This window comes from Gadus morhua, chromosome 22 (assembly GCF_902167405.1).
Source record: "Gadus morhua chromosome 22, gadMor3.0, whole genome shotgun sequence".
In the NCBI taxonomy this organism is placed as follows: Eukaryota; Metazoa; Chordata; class Actinopteri; order Gadiformes; family Gadidae; genus Gadus; species Gadus morhua.
The window spans coordinates 21,980,600-21,998,273 of NC_044069.1; the positions used below are offsets into that span (position 1 = coordinate 21,980,600).

The window sequence follows — 17,674 nt, forward strand, 5'->3', positions numbered from 1 at the left end:
GAGCCGAGGTCCACCGGGGCCAGCGCTGAACACTAGCAGCTGTTTCGTCCGGATGTTTGTTTTTTTTCGCCACAAATCAAGGATTTCAGTTGAGGCTCCCGTTGCCGTGGAGTCCTCGACTGAAGGTTTTAGGCAACCCTTCAGGACGACGTTCGGCAACATGAATTCCTGACCGGCTAAGGTTGTTGACCGGCTAATGTCCTTTTCGTCGAAGCTGAACAGTGCAGAGGATATGGTGTGAGGGGTGGGTGTTGAGCAAAGGAAGATGTGGCCTCTTAAAGGAGCATTTCACCGGTGGAGGCATGAATATGTATTGCAATTGGGTCCTATATGTAGTCGAATAATAAAATAAAATTCTACTTTGGTGCAGTCTTGACCGAGAAAAGGCAGAAAGTGACTTTTTGGCGCTTGTGGATTGAAGACAACAACTCCCACCATGCACAGCTTCGCTGGCGGCCACTCCCGCTGATCATCTCCGCCTATCGGACACCTCCTTGTTCCATCTACTAATGGAACAAATCAGCGTGGAGCTTGAACCGACGTCACTAGAGTAGTGACGCTTGCACAGAAGCATACGGCCGACATCTTCCTTTATTCTGGGTGGAAATAGTAACATAGTTACGCAATTAAATGCGTTTATGTAAACATTTTTAGCAAGAAATGTGCATTTTAATTTCATAATGTTCGCTCGTTGAATGTGAAGGATGTTTGGTTTGATATTTATGACGAAGAGGGAACGCTCCATTCACTTGCATGGACAGCGTCTCTGGTTGCTAAGCAACCTCAACGTCTTGGCGGACTATCTGCTGATCAACACTACGAATGCTGGAAACACACCAGACACACCATGTGAAGTTATTTAACCCGATTATTGTTATTTATATCCGACATTATTTAATCTAACCCGATCTAAACTCTATCATGCACCCAAACACGGCGGCATTTGGGTTTCCTACCTCGGACTCCTAAATCCAGCGCAGCCACAGGCGCGTTGGCGCGTTGAACCATTTTTGTGACACACAATGATCAAGCTTCAAGTTAAGCACGTTACACGCGTTTGGTGTGGCCGTAGCCCGTGTCCACCAAAAGCGTCTTTTTATGCGGTTTCACCCAAAAAATCGGCTTCGTGTGGACGGGGCCAAGAAGGCGAACACACGTCACCAAGACGGGGAGACAGCGCCAGGCGACTTACGCCACTATCTGCCAATGGATCGTGGATGCCTGGGCTGATATAACAGTCTCAACTGTGGTCTAAGCTTTCACGAAGGCAGGAATAATCACTGAACTGCCAGTCAACAGCAGCGACACTGACTCGGATAATGACGAGAGGGATCCGGGCATGTTGGATGCCGTACTCGCCCAACTGTTTAATTCGGACACACAAGAATTCGAGGGATTCGTAGACGGGGAATGAACTGAAAAAGTGAGCTTATTGTTGAGAGATATTGATATTGATGAGATATTGTTAATATGCACATTAACGTTTGAACATCGTTACCATGGGAGTGACCGGAGTTGTCAGAACGCTTAATAAAGTTTGACTTTATCTGACTGTTTTGTTGACATTCCCTTTAGCACAGCTCGGTCTGGTCGATGCATAACGCAACCCCAGTCAAACGTTTGACTGCAGTATCTTCTATTCTATGCGCCTTATAATCCGGTGCGCCCTATACATGAAAACAGTTCTAAAATAGGCCATTCATTGAAGGTGCGCTTGATAATCCGGTGTGCCGTATAGTGCGGAAAATACGGCAGCCCTCGTCTATTTCTTTCGAAATGGTGAACTTTTGCATGGAGCCATCTTCTATGTCAGATCGAGTACCCTCCGCCAATGTAGGCCTACTTCAGTTTTATCAACAGCCTCTGTTATCTTAGCTTCAGACGCTGTGGATGTTAGTTTCTGCTGGTGAAGTCCCACCCACTGGCACTGCTCTAATAGGTCTGTAGCGTCAGTGGGTCCCACCCCCTAGAGGGGGGTGGGACTAGTGGTTGTAGTCGTACGAGAATCATCCCCTCTTACACTTCCTATTTTCTTGTACGCAAAAATCGTCATATTGCGTCATAAAAAACAGGAAGTGTTGGAGATCGATACGGATCTCTCCAGTCTCTCCAGAAAATAAGGAAATGATGCTAGACCATTCAAAAATATGCGGGGGGTTCTAAAAATACAAAGCTTATGTGAAATGGGTGAAGTTGCCCTTTAAGGGGAACTAGGAAACAGTTGTTTGTGGCCAGCCTGCCACACAAGGCACTCATCACACGCAAACCATTACATATCGCGTATGACTTATACATATTATGGATGAATGGATGTACTGTGTACATTTCAATGGACAATTTGCAAAGAAAAACAGACGAGAAAGAAAACATCTCCTGAATCATAAATTATGATAATGATTTAATAATAATCAGTTATTCTACACCTAGCTTCTCGCAGTCGTTCATCTCAGAGATAATATAACTCTGTCATCAACAGCCACAAACATGAAAACTGTTCATTTTGATGTATTTATAAGAGCAAGACAGAGAAAGAAGTTTGAAAATTCACTACCTGTGCACAAATCCAGTCCACTGTCCAGTATAACTCTATCTGGACCATGTTATACTGTCTCATGTAACATTAATGCATATACAATGCAATGACAACGAAAGTGTATGGGGAGTACCTGGGAGGTCCACAGCAACAGACAGACCCAGCCTTCAGACCTGTCAATCATTGTTCTTTTCAAATGTATCGATTGTTCGTGGATCAACGCGCCGACGCCAGGCCGGGCCCTCTAGACATCGTCTGGGTCGTAGTCCCAGCTCGGCACTAACACAGATTTGCTCTTCTTGTTGCGGTTCTTCCTCTTCTGGCTGCCGCCTTCCAGAGCGCCGGACAGGGACATGTAGGCGGCCATGCTGTTCCTCACGCCGTAGCTCATCGCCGTGCCAACGCCGTCAGCGTCCTCATGGAAAGTACGCCTGCCAGAATGTGAGGCAGAGAAGAACATTTTTATTTTTAAATATGGACGTTATGTGTTTAACATGATTCCAAAAGTCGTACACAATTGTCTTGGAATGGTTGCTGTGCACAGACCACATTTAAAATAAGAAGATTGTACGATGCCGCGAGGGGTTGGCAGGAGAACATGATGAATGCCATGATTTCCATCAGCATCGTCTTTATTGGCGTCAAGTTCCTACCTGTCAACGTCCTTCCAGTTGAAGTTGCGGCGCATCACCACCGGGGGAGCTGTGTTTGGCTGCTCTGCTGAGGTCCCAGACAGACAGGGGCAGGATAAGGTACAGCACAGGCCGTCTGCACAGTCTGGGGATGGAAGAGCCGCAACATGACGGGAAAATACTGTCGACCACCAAAAGGACAAATGTGCTTGGTTAGACTACACACAATATTAAATATTCCTGCTGATAATTGTTTGGGAAATTCTGCTACGGTTTTGTTATTTTTGCAGATTAATTTATCGCAAGCGATTGATATCGGTTTTTGTGATGTCATTAATGTTGGAGGTCAGGCATCTTGCTCAAGGATGCAGAAGTGTAGGCAGAAGTGCATACATTGGGGTTTGAACCTGGCAACTCCCAGTTGGGAGTCAAACACCCTAAACACTTGACATGCCACATTTCGTTGTGCTGTGCTTTAGAACCGATCCATGTTTAGGTCTGTTAAACCTTCTCGGTCCATTCCCATTCTTTGTCTGGCGCATTTCCACCGGAGGGTGCGGGTCGGTTCAGTCTGTAAAGGTGCGGCAAGGGTCACGTTCTCACCGCCAAAAGTGGGCGTGATCCGGACTGAGCCGTATTGAGCTGCACTCATCTCGCAGTACTCCTCCGTTGGGGTACTGAGACGCCTGAAGGGTGCCGGCAAGTTTGAGAAATACACGCCGTCCGTTGATTGGTCAACAGAATCGTCAGTTCCGTGCAACAGGGGGATAATAACAAACAAACGCAGTACCTGCAAGGTATATCTGGATAATGGCGGAAGCTTCGTTTATTGAAGAAAATGTTGCGCAAAAGTTTCCTTCTTCGACGTCCTTCATTGTTTCTCTTTTATTGTGTTGCGTTCTTCTTTTTCCTTGGATTTATTAGCAGGCTACACTGTGTCGGGCTGCTATGAGGTCACAATGCTTATGTGGATATCCGCGGCTATCCTCTCCGGCTTAAACCCCGCCCTACCATAAGGGTACTGTCGGTGCGTGCTGGGTCCGAAGCGTACCCGCCGGTGGAATAGCGCCAGTAGTACTCCGTCTTAAATCTTTTCAAAAACACAGTGTTCCCTTACCTGGCCACCAGGGGGACAGGGGTCTCCAAGCCACTCACCACCACAAAGCCCCCCTTTTGCCGTAATTTCTGTTTGGTCCATAAGCCAAATCTGAGAATTTGGGGATTTGATCATTTGTCTGCTATTTTTAGGGTAAAGCCTCTGACTGTTATTTGCATGGGTCTGATAGTCTCACTACACAAGCAATGGTGAATATCATTTCCTGTTCATCTTTATAAATGTGTCCTTAGTGGAACATTTGTACACAAACATACTCATTCAACTGATCTGAAATGGCTTTTATTTTTTCTTATGCAACTGTGTTTCTAATCGATATCTCTTAAATTAGAGCATTGTGGTATCTATCATTGTGGTTGGTCATTGTGTGTGTGTGTGTGTGTGTGTGTGTGTGTGTGTGTGTGTGTGTGTGTGTGTGTGTGTGTGTGTGTGTGTGTGTGTGTGTGTTTGATGGCAGGTGTGTGCGTGCAGGCATGTGCGCACGTGCGCGCGTGTGTGTGTGCACGTGTGTGAGTGTGTGTGGGTGTATTGAGCCGTTTTCTACCCCTACCAGAGTAGTGGGAGATCATATCTTCCAGGCACTGGAAGGTGAGCCGAGGGGAGATGTAGTACCAGCTGTTGTCCATGCGACAGATGCGGTAGTGTTGCACGCCCCTGTGCTTCACAGACAGCGAATACACACCTGGGAAGAGACAGCATGTTCACACGTCAAACGTCACACATACCTCAGTTACTCTGTGTGAAATAAGGCTGTTGATGTTGCATTTGTTTATATCCTCTTATTTTAAATAATGCTGTGTGCTGTGTTTGTTCTTGAGATACTTTGCCAGCTGCACTTCCCCTTCATTGGGAGTGTAAAAGTGTCCATCACATGTACTTTCGCATCTAGTTCCATATCCAAAGAAATCACGTAGTCAAGGAATGTGTGCCTACTCTCACAATGGAAAAAGGCGCTTAGAAAAGGTAAATGTTTAGTTTTTTGTGGGAAATTATATTGCATCAGCAGTTATCTTCTGCGCACCATAAGCCCCTGAACACACTGAACGTTTTTCAGAAGCTTGTGGCGGCTATTTTGTAATTCTTATCAGCGAGAACTGTGCATTTTGCCTGATGCTTGAACAGCCTCCTTTGAACACATGAAAAATACTTGAAAAACGTGCAGCGTGCCGCTCAGATTTTTTCCAGCCTTCGACTAAGGAGGTCCTCACATTCTACAGCCTGCAAATGTTGTCTCTGTCATCTGTGGCCTGAAGATGAGATCTTTACTCGACGTCCTCTGTCACGCCTGGACGAGGAGCACTTGAACAATGCTGTTACTGTCCAATGACTCAATGTAATCCGTGGGAACTTTCCAGTTGACGTCTTGCTTCTCTGAATGCATGCATGATATGTAGTGTTGCCTCACCTCTATCGCTGGTGCTCTCCCGCACCAGGAAGGAGCCCAGCACGTTGCAGGGCATCTGCAGGAGGGCCTCTGCCTTCTGCCTCTCCAGCCCCTCGAACAGCCAGCTGCGGACCCAACCCATGCCACTGATTAGCTATTTACAACTAGCTATTAGCAATTAACCAGTTGCTAACAAATTCTTTAAATTGCAATTAGGCAAATATTATTTGATGCAGACAAGGAGATCGATATGATTGCACGGCCGTTAACATCATAAACACATTGATACAAACTAATTATTCCGGCATGAGGCCCTGAAATTAGAATCTAGATGCGTGGTTATGCAAAAATATTATATATAATAAATGTTATTCAACAGTAGCCTATAGTGACGGATTTGTCTATTTTTTTCCAACCAGTAGAAAATCGATCTTACAATGAAAGTAGATGGAATTGACTATGAAGGAATTGTATGGACGGATGTTTGTGTCACCCAAGGCCTTCCGCGGCCGACCACATGACTGTTACAAGACTACAGTGTTGTACATCTTACCCATGGTACACTTTGGCAACATGAGTGTTGGGGATGTAGTTCTCAGTTCGTGTTCGGACAGAGCGGACTCTCCACCAGGAAGCCTCTCTGCTCAGAAACAGATTGGTTACGACAAAGTGTGCCAGATTGAACTTCTCTTTATGTAGTGCCTAAAGCACAGAGCGAGAGACAGAGAGCAATTGTGTGAAAGAGCAAGAGAATAGTCATTGCATGTTAGTTTTGATATAATTCTAGTTTAAGGTCTAATAATTACTCCTTACTATTTTATTAATTCAATACTTTTCACTAATCCTATTAAATAACAGACTGTAATTGCTTAATGTTAATTGACTTCCAGTTTCTCCAGTTCCATGTCATTAATAAGCAGGTAGGGTGAGTGGCAATTATCACAAGGATGCCTACAGCTTAGGCTGAGGACACTAGACATGGAACCAAAAACCTCTCCAATCAACATCCTACCCCTACGTGACTATCCTACCTGCCTCACAACATATATATATATAAAACACAAATATATAAGATCCAGCAATAAATAATGAAAATGACAATTATCCTCATCATAACAATAACATCATCATTATAAGAGCAGTAACAGTGCCGTACTGTGCGAGCACTGTCAGCTTCTCTCCCATCCTGAAGATGGGCTTGCTGACCAGAGGCGAGGGGTAGTCGCCTGTCACCACCAGCACCTCCCCCCCCAAACCTGCCAGCGAGACAAGACACAAGGTTACAGCCGCGCAACATTAGCTTGGAGCCCTCTCTGATGCAATGTATGTATTGGGCACGGGCACTGTACCCCTGACATAAACACGCTAATAAAATGGACATACTCTTTACAGCAACCTATCGTTTCCAGGTTACAGCAAAAGAAAAAGACAGAAAAAAAAAACTATTTTCTGTTTGGATAAGGAAATACATTCCCTGTATCGATGTTGAAATACTTAAACTTTGTGTAAATATCTTGCTTCTTTTTTTCACTCCATTTTATATGTAATATGTTTAAAAAGTGTTTATTAGATATTTTGTTCTGTATGTTTCTCGGTTAGTCAGAGGCACACCGTTGAGCTCTTAGTTTTCTACTACACAGCTTTGTGCAAGCTGTTCCATTCTTCATGTGTCACGGCCTTCCCAGACCTGCTCTATGTCTGACTCACCAACAAACCTATCAATGATAAGACAACGCAAAGACTCACAAAGGAGTTGTGAGTAGAATAACCGGAAAAATATACATATCTTGTGTCAGCAGACTCACAACAGACAACAGACTTGCAACTAGGAGGTTACAGAAATGACTGAGCTGAGCAGAGCTGATTTCAACTTTGAAGACAGACGAGTGTCTTACCTTTGTGTGTGATGTCTGGCTCCTCTTCGTTGGCCTCCTTGGCAGCCCCTTTAATCAGGTTTCCCATCCTCAGCAGAGAGCAGACTCTCCGGGCCCCGACACAGGTCCACAGACACCACCGTACGGCCCTCAATTCATCACTTTGAACACAACGCTCATTTAAACAAAGACACTTGTGTGCTTGTTTTGATGTTTAAGGTGCAGCACCAGTAATGCCTATGCTTATAACCCTCCCAGCCTACGCTGGCGACTTCCTTCTCGTTGACCAATGTGCGAGTTCTTTCTTCACAAAATAGGGGAAATGGGTTATCCGATTAAACCACATTTAACCTATGCACTAACTGCCATGGTCACAATAAAAAGGAACAACTATTACTGCCCAATGTGCACACAAACACATACACACACAAACACACACACACACCACAGCACACATCCCCCTTTCGGACAATTGTCAGAACAGTTTCTGCACTCTTGTACGATTACACAATCCACTGAAGGAAGATTCAATGTATAAGGCATCATGGAAACGGCAAACACACATGCACACACACGTGCACACACACACACATGAAGCTATACCTTGTGCTTGGGGCTGGACGGGGAGTCTAGGGCCCCCTGGGGTGTCATGGCTACGGCGGGCCGAAGGGTGTCTGTCTGCCACGATAGGAGGCGATGGGAGGTGTAAGGCGACAACACTGCTGTCACTGGTGGGGACACACCCACTTCCTCTACTGTAAAGAGGAAGAAAACAATGACTGAACAACAGAAGAAAGGCAGACGATTTCCTTAAACCCCCCCCCCCCCCTATGAGTAGGGGTTATTATGGGGTGTTTAGGGGTGTTTGAGCGTGTCGAACAAATAAATCATCAGGGTTCCTGTACATTTTATTTAAACGGAAAACATAATGTATAAATGTGGTGTTGTTAAGAGAACACGGATCACAATCCACGTCCAGCAGCTTTTTATGGTCTAAAATGGCTGCCAAACGTCTGGATTTGTTATGAAAATAACCGCGCTTGAGTTCAGGGACATAAGACAGCAATGTTATATCTATGTATTTTTAATTCATAGTGATGAATTTACAGGACAACTCAATTCTTTCCGACTATTTTTACTAGCCATGTGTGCCGTAGAGACAAAACATGTTCAACTAGGCCTATCATAGGCCTAGTTGAACATGTTTTGTCTCTACGGCACACAAAAAAAATATGTGAAGCTTAGTCATAATAATAATAATAATACATTTAATTTAGAGGCGCCTTTCAAGACACCCAAGGTCACCTTACAGAGCATATAGTCATCATACATTTTTTAAAAAGCAAGACATTGTGGAAAAAAATAAATAAATAAATAAATAAATAAATAAACATAAGCAATAAGTAATAAATAAAACAAAAACAATCAAAACAGTGATCAGTTAGACGTTGTCGAAGTCATGACCTTCCATTTAGACTAAATGGAAGGTCATCACTAGGGATGTAACGAAATGACATTTTTATTGCGATACGATACGATATCAAAATTAATATCACGGTATCACGATGACTAAGCTTCACAGATTTTTTTTCATTGAGTGTAATAGTATAGCACCATGCACGACCTGAGTGTTGTATAGAGTACATTAGAGTCAACTAAAATGTTTAGAAAGTCCCCTTAAAACATTGTTAACAAAGGCCGGGTATTTGCTTACACCAGCTTTGATGTGTGGTTTGGTAGCACAAGCTCCTTCCCGACAGTGGGCCAGTGTGGTTATCTGCATGGGTGGTTCACTAACACACACACACACACACACACACACACACACACACACACACACACACACACACACACACACACACACACACACACACACACACACACACACACACACACACGTCACACACACACATTTACATACACTCTCTTTCTCTCTCATACACACCAAAACGTGCATACACACACGCTCTCGCTCGCTCACTCATGCAAGCACACACACCCACACACTGTGAATCGCCGAGCCGATAAAGTTAAATCAGGATCAAGATCTTTTAATGGCACAGAGAAATTTGGCACCAGAGAAAGTTTTCTCTCACATTTCCTTCCCTCTGAACCTGTGTGTGTTTCCGTATTCTATGCATGGCATTTTATCACGTATTTGGTTGCCACTGCATCTTTACTAAGTAATAAAACATTGAACTTGTTTAGTGAAGCTTTCCTCCTCCTTCTGAATACTGATACTGATTATTCATAAAACATATACACATTTAAATCAGTGAGATATCTGCAATATCCGATTTTCCAACACACCGTTTTATTCTTTTGAGGGAAAACTTGTTAGAGGTTTCTGGAAAATGTGTTTCACCACTTTTATTTTCCACTAAGAACAAGCTATCAAGCCAACAAATGCACCCTAAACCCTCCAATCAAACGCTGTCTTGCTGCTCTACTCCCTATTCTAGGAAACCTTGTTAACTGAGGTATATGAGCTAATATTCCCAAAAACATTTTGATCTTTTGCTTATAAAAAAAGCTAAAATAAACCTGAAAGCTTTCATAACAAACGGTTTTAATTAACATTTAACCATATGTTCAGTCAAAATATACCTGCTGCTCAGTTTAAACACAAACCACCTGGGTCTTCATCTAAGATGGCCGTCCAGGGATCCTAGCTGTAATATTATTCCACAGGGCCGCAGTTTATTATTCTTCAGTCGACTTAGCTCATGTAGTTTCCACATTGAGAACTGCTGTGTTTTTTTTTCCATCCCTGTAGCTCTTGCTCCACTGCCACCTTCTCCTGCCAAGGCAAAAGGTAGAAGGTTGTGACAGAGAATAATAATAACATAATTATAATAATGTGTATTAGTATTATAATTCTTAGCTAGCAGTAGAATTTTCGTTGTCCCAATAATAATTATATTATATAAGTGTCACATGAAAATAAAAATCATAATCATAATAATCATAACACTTAGAGAGAGGGACAAAATTGTTGTCAGAATGAACTCAGTCATAACCTTTAGGCTTTCCATTAATAAGCAACACAAGATGTGCAACACAAGGAATTCCCAGAAACCTGTAACAGGAAGATGAAGTGACTAAAGGAGAAGCCTCACACAGAGCCATACAGAGGAAGTGCCAGAGGACGTTGGCTGGTACTGCAGTAGGTGAGGTCAAGCCTCAGTTAGCAGTAAGGCAGGCCCTTCTGGCCTCATGGTCTGGTTCACATGGACTCGGATGTAAGTAACAACACCCAACCACTTGTTAAAATGCTATGTGATCTAATGATTATGATTTCTTAAGCATAGCCGACCTTGTATTAAACACTTACTAGTAGCAGAAGGATTCAGGAATCAGTTACAGGTGGAGCATATCAGTTCAAACCTAAAAACATTATTAGTGAAGATTTCATATTAGTGCAGGATTTATTACAAGTTTACAGGTTATATATTGGTGCTTGTTCTTACAGGCAAGGGACTATTATGTTTTGAAAAGAAAACTTTACACAGAGATATCTATGTAAACCAGTGCCACCAGTGTTAAAGCCTAATATAAACTATGAGGCCTTTACTGTTTGGCCCAATTTTGGCATCAAACTATTAATATGTTGCTACAACACTATTTTTTTTTATGATATTTGTTTATTGCTTTTTTTTGTGTAAATCAACAAAACAGATAAAGTAATTGTAAGTGATAATCTAATGAAATAATAAAACAGTGCTTAAAGTAGTGCAAATTGATAAAAAGAATGTATAAGCATCTATATTACACATAAACAAAAACATATAAATATATTAAAATATATATATATAAGAAAAAACAAGCATACATCAAAGTAGACAAAGCAACAATAAATAATAAAAACAAAAAATACAATCGACATTCAGCCTTTATGTCTGTGTTATGTTTGACATTGCTGCAACAATGCATGTTACGTTACGCATGTTTACGACATGCCATGTTCTTATTGGTTTTGCACTCTTTATGTGATTTGCGCATGCGTGAGTGAGTTAGTTGAATAAATGGAGTAAGCTCCAACTAGAACTCTGTGACATTGCGTCTTTATTCCTATGTTGGCTCAGTTCCATGGGTCAACAGTTTTTTTCTAAATTGGATCTTCGCCAAGGATACCTTCAAGTGCTATTACATCCTGATAGCCGCAACGTAACAGCCTTCATTACCCAAGACGGGGTGCTCCGCTAGAAACGCATTGGCTTTTGGGTTAAGTTCAGCCACAAGTTGCTTTCAAAAAATCATGGCCTCCATCCTGGCTGGGATCCCTGGCATGGCCATTTACCTTGACAACATTGTTGTCCATGGAATCAATGCCGCTACCAATGATGAGCGTCTCCAGAAAGTGTTCACCGTCATGGCTGAGCACCACCTTACGCTGAACACTGACAAATGTGTCTTTGCGGCCTCTGTGATCGACTACGTGGGGTTCCGCCTCTCAGCAGGGGGTATAAGCCCACTTCAGTCGACCACGGAGGCCATCCAACGCGTACCTGAGCCAACGTCACCAGCGCAAGTTGCCTCCTTCCTGGACATGAATGCGTATTATCTCAGTTTCTTACCACAGTACTACAACACAACTTCTCCACTGCGCAGACTACTGAAAACCGATGAGCCCTGGACCTGGACTCCAGAATGCTCCCAGGCAGTCCATCGCCTGAAAATGCAGCTCAACTCACCACCAATCCTGGCACACTTCGATCCGGCCAGCCGCACACTTGTGACGTGCAAAGCCTCTTCCATAACAATAGGCGCCGTGATGTCTCAACTTCAGAGTGCCGTGGATAGGCCAATCGCTTTTGCTTCTCGTGCACTCAGTCCTACGGAACAACGGTATTCTGTGGGAGAACGGGAGGCACTGGCTTGTCTCTGGGCCTGTGAACGCTGGCACATGTACCTGTATGGACGTGAATTCACGTTAAGGACTGATCACCAAGCCGTCAGCACCCTGTTGGCTACGTCAGGCACCGGCCACAAACCACTCAGATTGCACCGCTGGGCCGACCGCCTACAACAGTAAATCTTTTGACTTCAGTTCACACCAGGAAGGGACAAAGTAGTGGCCGACCTGTTATCTCCCTCCATCATCGCACCCACACCGGAGTCCCCATGCTTGACGAGGCAGAGCATAACATTATACAACTCCTCCACACGCCTCTGCAGGAAACTTTGTCATTGAGTGAGCTGCAGGACGCCTCAGCCGCCAACCCTACTCTCTTCCTGGGGGCCTCGTACACTAGGAACGGCTGGCCTAACAATGTGCCGGACAAACTCTCGGCCTACCTCAGGGTTTGCAAACAACTTGCATGCTGGAATATCTCCTGTGTTGCAAGAGGGCTCTGCGCTGTGGTCCCAAGTGTCCTTCGGGCGCATGTCCTTGATATGGCGCATGAGGGCCACTTGGGCATAGTCAGGCTCAAACAACGATGCCGGGACCTGGTATGGTGGCCGGGGATTGACATTGAGACATTGAGACCTTGGTCAGAGACTGCACAGCCTGCTTTCTCAGTGGCAAGACCAGGGCCCCAGCCCCGCCCCCACCAATGCAGCCCCTGGACTGGCCGTCCCAGAGCCGGCCCTGGGCATAGGCAGTATAGGCAAATGCTAGGGGTGCCGTCATCCGCGGGGGGCGCCGAAAACGGGGGGAGAAAAAAAAAAGAAAAAAAATAATAATAAATTATATCTATATATATATAAATACTACTTTTTTTTTTTACCAGTGCCATTACTACTATTATTTCGAAATATTATTTAAGCCCACAGCAACATAAAGTCATAGCAAAGACTATTAAATAATGGAGATGCCTTTTTTCTGGGTGCCTGCCTGGCTGTACCTGCCCTCTTTGAGGGGGGCGGGGTCAAGAGGCCAGCTGCCTGAATCTGACCGGACCGTGACCCCGGACGAAGAAAAAGATTAATGACGCTGTATCGGAATTATGTCCAAAAGACTGAAGCCGTCCGGCGCCCAAGGAAGGAAAAGAAGGAAAGAAGAGGATGAAATACGTGAAAAAGATAGAGGTACAGTAATGTCAATGTGATGAAGTGCATGAAATTAATAGTTGAATGCATCGTAGTTACCGTTGTTGGAGCAGAGTGATAGCTTGCTAGCTTACTTCGGAAGATAGCAACATTGTTTAATAATCAATAAATAGCTGAGTCGACGTGTGTTAATGTTACTCCACCTTAAATTCATTAGGGACGTTTGGAAACTTAACGTTAGGCCTGTTCAGGTGTTATTTTACAGGTGTCTTTCCTGCTTGTATGTCAGTTAAAATGCTTTTAGTTGTCCATCCACATTGTAATAGGGTGGTTGTAAGTACTTGGTTTTATGTGTCACAGTTTATGTTTGTTAAAGTTTACATCAGTCTTAAAGTGCAGTTAAAGTGTATTACTGTTAATATTTCATACCTTAGCTTTCACATATCATTCATAGGCTATATATACATATATATTCATTTCACTGCACTTTACTGGTTTTTGCACTGTGGTTAGACTGAATTGCATTGCAATGACAATAAAGTTGAATGAATATCATCACATTTTCATTATTAGTCTATATTAGTCTCATGTAGAGCACACCAAGCATGTTTTTTTAATTAAAACGTAACATGCAGTTGTCACATATACTTCTCTTCTCTCTTCAGATGCACTTTTAAAATATTTCAGTACCACCCCCAGTGACACAGCATCAGGTGCTGCTGTCCCGTCTACCTCTGCACAGCCCTGATACATTATTGTATTTTTTTATTTTTTTTATTTTTACACTTCAGTTGAGTGCTTGTTTAATCTCTGGTTAGAACCAAACTAGATAAACCATACTACATTTAATTGTATTTACAATCATTTGAATCTGAACTCTATCTATTAGTTTGCTTATGAATGCCTTTAGTAAACATCACGCATTTCTTTGCAGTATTTTGTGCATACCTTATTGTCTGAGTGATTCATTGTCACTTGTTTTTCAAGACTTTTTTTTTTACTGCAAAGTGTTTAATTATTAAAAGTTCTAACGTCTGCAGTATTTTGTGCATACCATATTGTATTTATGATTCATTGCTTGTTACTTGGTTTGTAATACGTTTCGTGTGTTTAATTTTCTATCTAAAATCAAGGAGTCTCAAAGACAAAGCTTTGTAGCTTCTCTGAGTTTATGAACATTCGTAGTCAAATTTACCCTGCGATCCAAAGGATAGGGGGCTCCAGGAAAAATCTCGCCTAGGGCGCCAAATTGGTCAGGGCCGGCCCTGGTCCCAACCCTGGGAGCATATTCAACTCGACATCTGTGGTGAGCTGAAGGTAGTGCCGCACCACCAGAGATTTCTTGTGGTGACCTACGACCTCCACTCCAAGTGGCCAGAGGTGGCAGCAGCCGGCACAGTAACTGCTGGGGTACTGATTTCCATCTTAGACTCCCTGTTTCGCTCGCTGGGGTCCGCCTAAGAATATCACCACTGACAATGGGCCCCAAATGGTGTCTCACAAACTTTGTTCCTACCTGAGAGAGAAAGGAATGCACCATATTCGCACAGCTTTCTGTAACCCATCAGCCAACAGGGGGGTTGAAGGGCTTAATCAGTCACTAAAGAATGGAATTAGGTCACCTGGCTCAAGGGTGCACGTTCAACACCAGTCTTCTCCAGACACTACTGCACTACCGTGCTACCCCACACTCGACCACTGGGGTCTCTCCGGCCTCCCTCATGCTGGGCTGGGAGCTACTGTTGCCGCTGGAAGGCTTCGCCCTGGTCTGGTCCACACTCCAGTGCACCCGGCCCAAGCAAGGGTCAATACACGTCAGGGCTAGATGAAGAACCGGTTTTACCAGAGGCGGTGAGCCAGACCACCAGCCATTGCCACTCAACTGGGTCAGAATTTGACGACCCCATTGCAACAACAAGCTGCTGTCATTCTGTTCAAAGCCAATGCAAGTCAGCCAGCAGCTTGGCCCTGCCACATTCAGGCTCGTAGATGGTACCCGCTGGCATGGCAGCCGTCTGCGCAAGGGTTTAGCTCCTCCTGCACCTGGCCTGATCCCAGCTCCTGCAACAGCTTCTTCAGCCCGGCAGTCAGACCTTTCTGCGGCCTGGGATTCACTGCAAATTGATGCGCCATTGCCTCCTGCCCAGCAAGGGGCCCCGGAGCCAAACCCTGAGACCAGTGCCCCACCTGAGCCCCGCCCTGTCCGTGCACAGGACCGGCAGGACTTTGAGACTGAGTATCACACTTGAATTCTTGTGAAGGGGGGAGAAATGTTATGTTTGACATTGTGCTACAATGCATGTTATGTTACGCATTTTTACGGGATGCCATGTTCTAATTGGTTTTGCACTCTTGATGTGAGTCACGCATGCATGAGTGAGTTAGTTGAATAAATGGAGTAAGCTCTAGAGCTCTGTGACCTCGCGTCTTTATTCCGCGTCTTTATTTTAGTCTGAATAGAAAATAATGATAAAAAATAAAAAAAATTGAAAAATAAGATTTCATCTTATTCAGGGAAAGTTGGAAAAGTAATTTTCTTTGTGTAGGCCAAGAAGGGTCCCCATATTTCATATTTCAATTTTTTTTGAAGAACCTCTGAGTGTACACCGTAGTTTCTCAAGTGGCAAATTATTAAAAATATCTTTTATCCACAGAGTATGTAGCACTAACATCACACATTATGAAGACATTTGAACGGCTGTTGCTCCATGTCCTCAGACCCCAGGTCCACCACGCACTAGATCCACTGCAGTTTGGATACCAGGAGAAGGTGGGCGTGGAGGATGCCATCCTCTATCTGCTCCATAGGGCCCACTCTCATCTGGACAGGGAGAGCGGCGCTGTGAGGATCGCGTTTTTTGATTTCTCCAGCGCCTTCAACACCATCCGGCCCCTCCTGCTGAGAGACAAGCTGACAGAGATGAGAGTGGACCCACTCCTGGTTACATGGATTACGGACTACCTCACAGAGAGACAACAATACGTTAGACTGAGGGCTCCACGTCAGACACTGTGGTCAGCAGCACCGGAGCACCACAAGGCACCGTGCTCTCTCCCGTCCTCTTCACCTTGTATACATCCGACTTCCAGCATAACTCTGGGCTCTGCCATGTGCAGAAATACTCAGACGACACTGCGATAGTTGGCTGTATCAAGGATGGAAGGGAGGGGGAGTACAGGAGCCTGGTCGAGGACTTCGTGAGGTGGTGCAGGTCCAACCATCTGCAGTTGAACTCCTCCAAGACCAAGGAGATGGTGGTGGACTTCAGAAGGAAGAAACCACATCTCCTACCCGTGTCCATCGAGGGGGTCGATGTGGAGGTGGTCAGGACCTATAAATATCTGGGACTGCAGCTGGACGACAAGCTGGACTGGACAGCAAATATGGAAGCTTTATACAGGAAAGGGCAGAGCCGTCTGTACTTCCTAAGAAGGCTGGGGTCTTTCAACATCTGCAAAAAACTACTGCAGATGTTTTACCAGTCTGTGGTGGCCAGCGTGCTCTTTTATGCTGGGGTTTGCTGGGGAGGAAGCAGCAGGAGGAGAGACGCTGGTCGAATGGACAGACTGGTGAGGAGTGCTGGCTCAGTAGTGGGAACAGAGCTGGACTCTCTGGTGACAGTGGCAGAGAGAAGGACCCTTGACAAACTGCTGTCCATCCTGGACAACACCCACCACCCTCTGCATGACACCTTCACCAGGCAGAGGAGTGTTTTCAGTGGCCGACTGCTGTCCCAGTCCAGCTCCACTAATAGACTAAAAAACTCTTTCGTCCCCCTGGCCATCAGACTGTACAACAGCTCCCAGTAAAGGCAGGGAGGACAATAGATAACAACAATGGACATTTTATTTATTTATTTATTTATATTTATTTATATCTGTATTTTTGCACATCCATCTGCACTGTTTTTATGTGTGTTTTCGGCTGCTACTGGATACTTGAATTTCCCCCGGGATTAATAAAGTATCTATCTATCTATCTATCTATCTATGAGATTAATATATATTAATATTAAGCGTCTGGCCAGCAATGTTACAAAAGCTATCAGTTCTGCTTGTGATTTAGGCAAAGCTAACCGAGGGATGCCAAAGAGAGCTGGGATAGCATCTGGCTCAATAAGAGTCCAAGTCACCTCTGTTAGT

General features: G+C 44.4%; 1 protein-coding gene across 1 annotated transcript; it reads right to left on the reverse strand.

The window, feature by feature from the left end:
• Positions 1-2,378: 2,378 nt before the first annotated feature.
• Positions 2,379-8,267, reverse strand: sla1a (Src like adaptor 1a). The gene is made up of 8 exons (XM_030346813.1): positions 8,141-8,267; positions 7,559-7,698; positions 6,820-6,919; positions 6,217-6,303; positions 5,685-5,788; positions 4,830-4,961; positions 3,187-3,310; positions 2,379-2,964 (listed from the first exon to the last, which is right to left on the reverse strand). Exons 2-8 carry the CDS (start codon positions 7,623-7,625, stop codon positions 2,778-2,780), a joined length of 801 nt encoding a protein of 266 aa, XP_030202673.1. The 5' UTR covers positions 7,626-7,698; positions 8,141-8,267; the 3' UTR covers positions 2,379-2,777.
• Between the last annotated feature and the right edge of the window lie 9,407 nt (positions 8,268-17,674).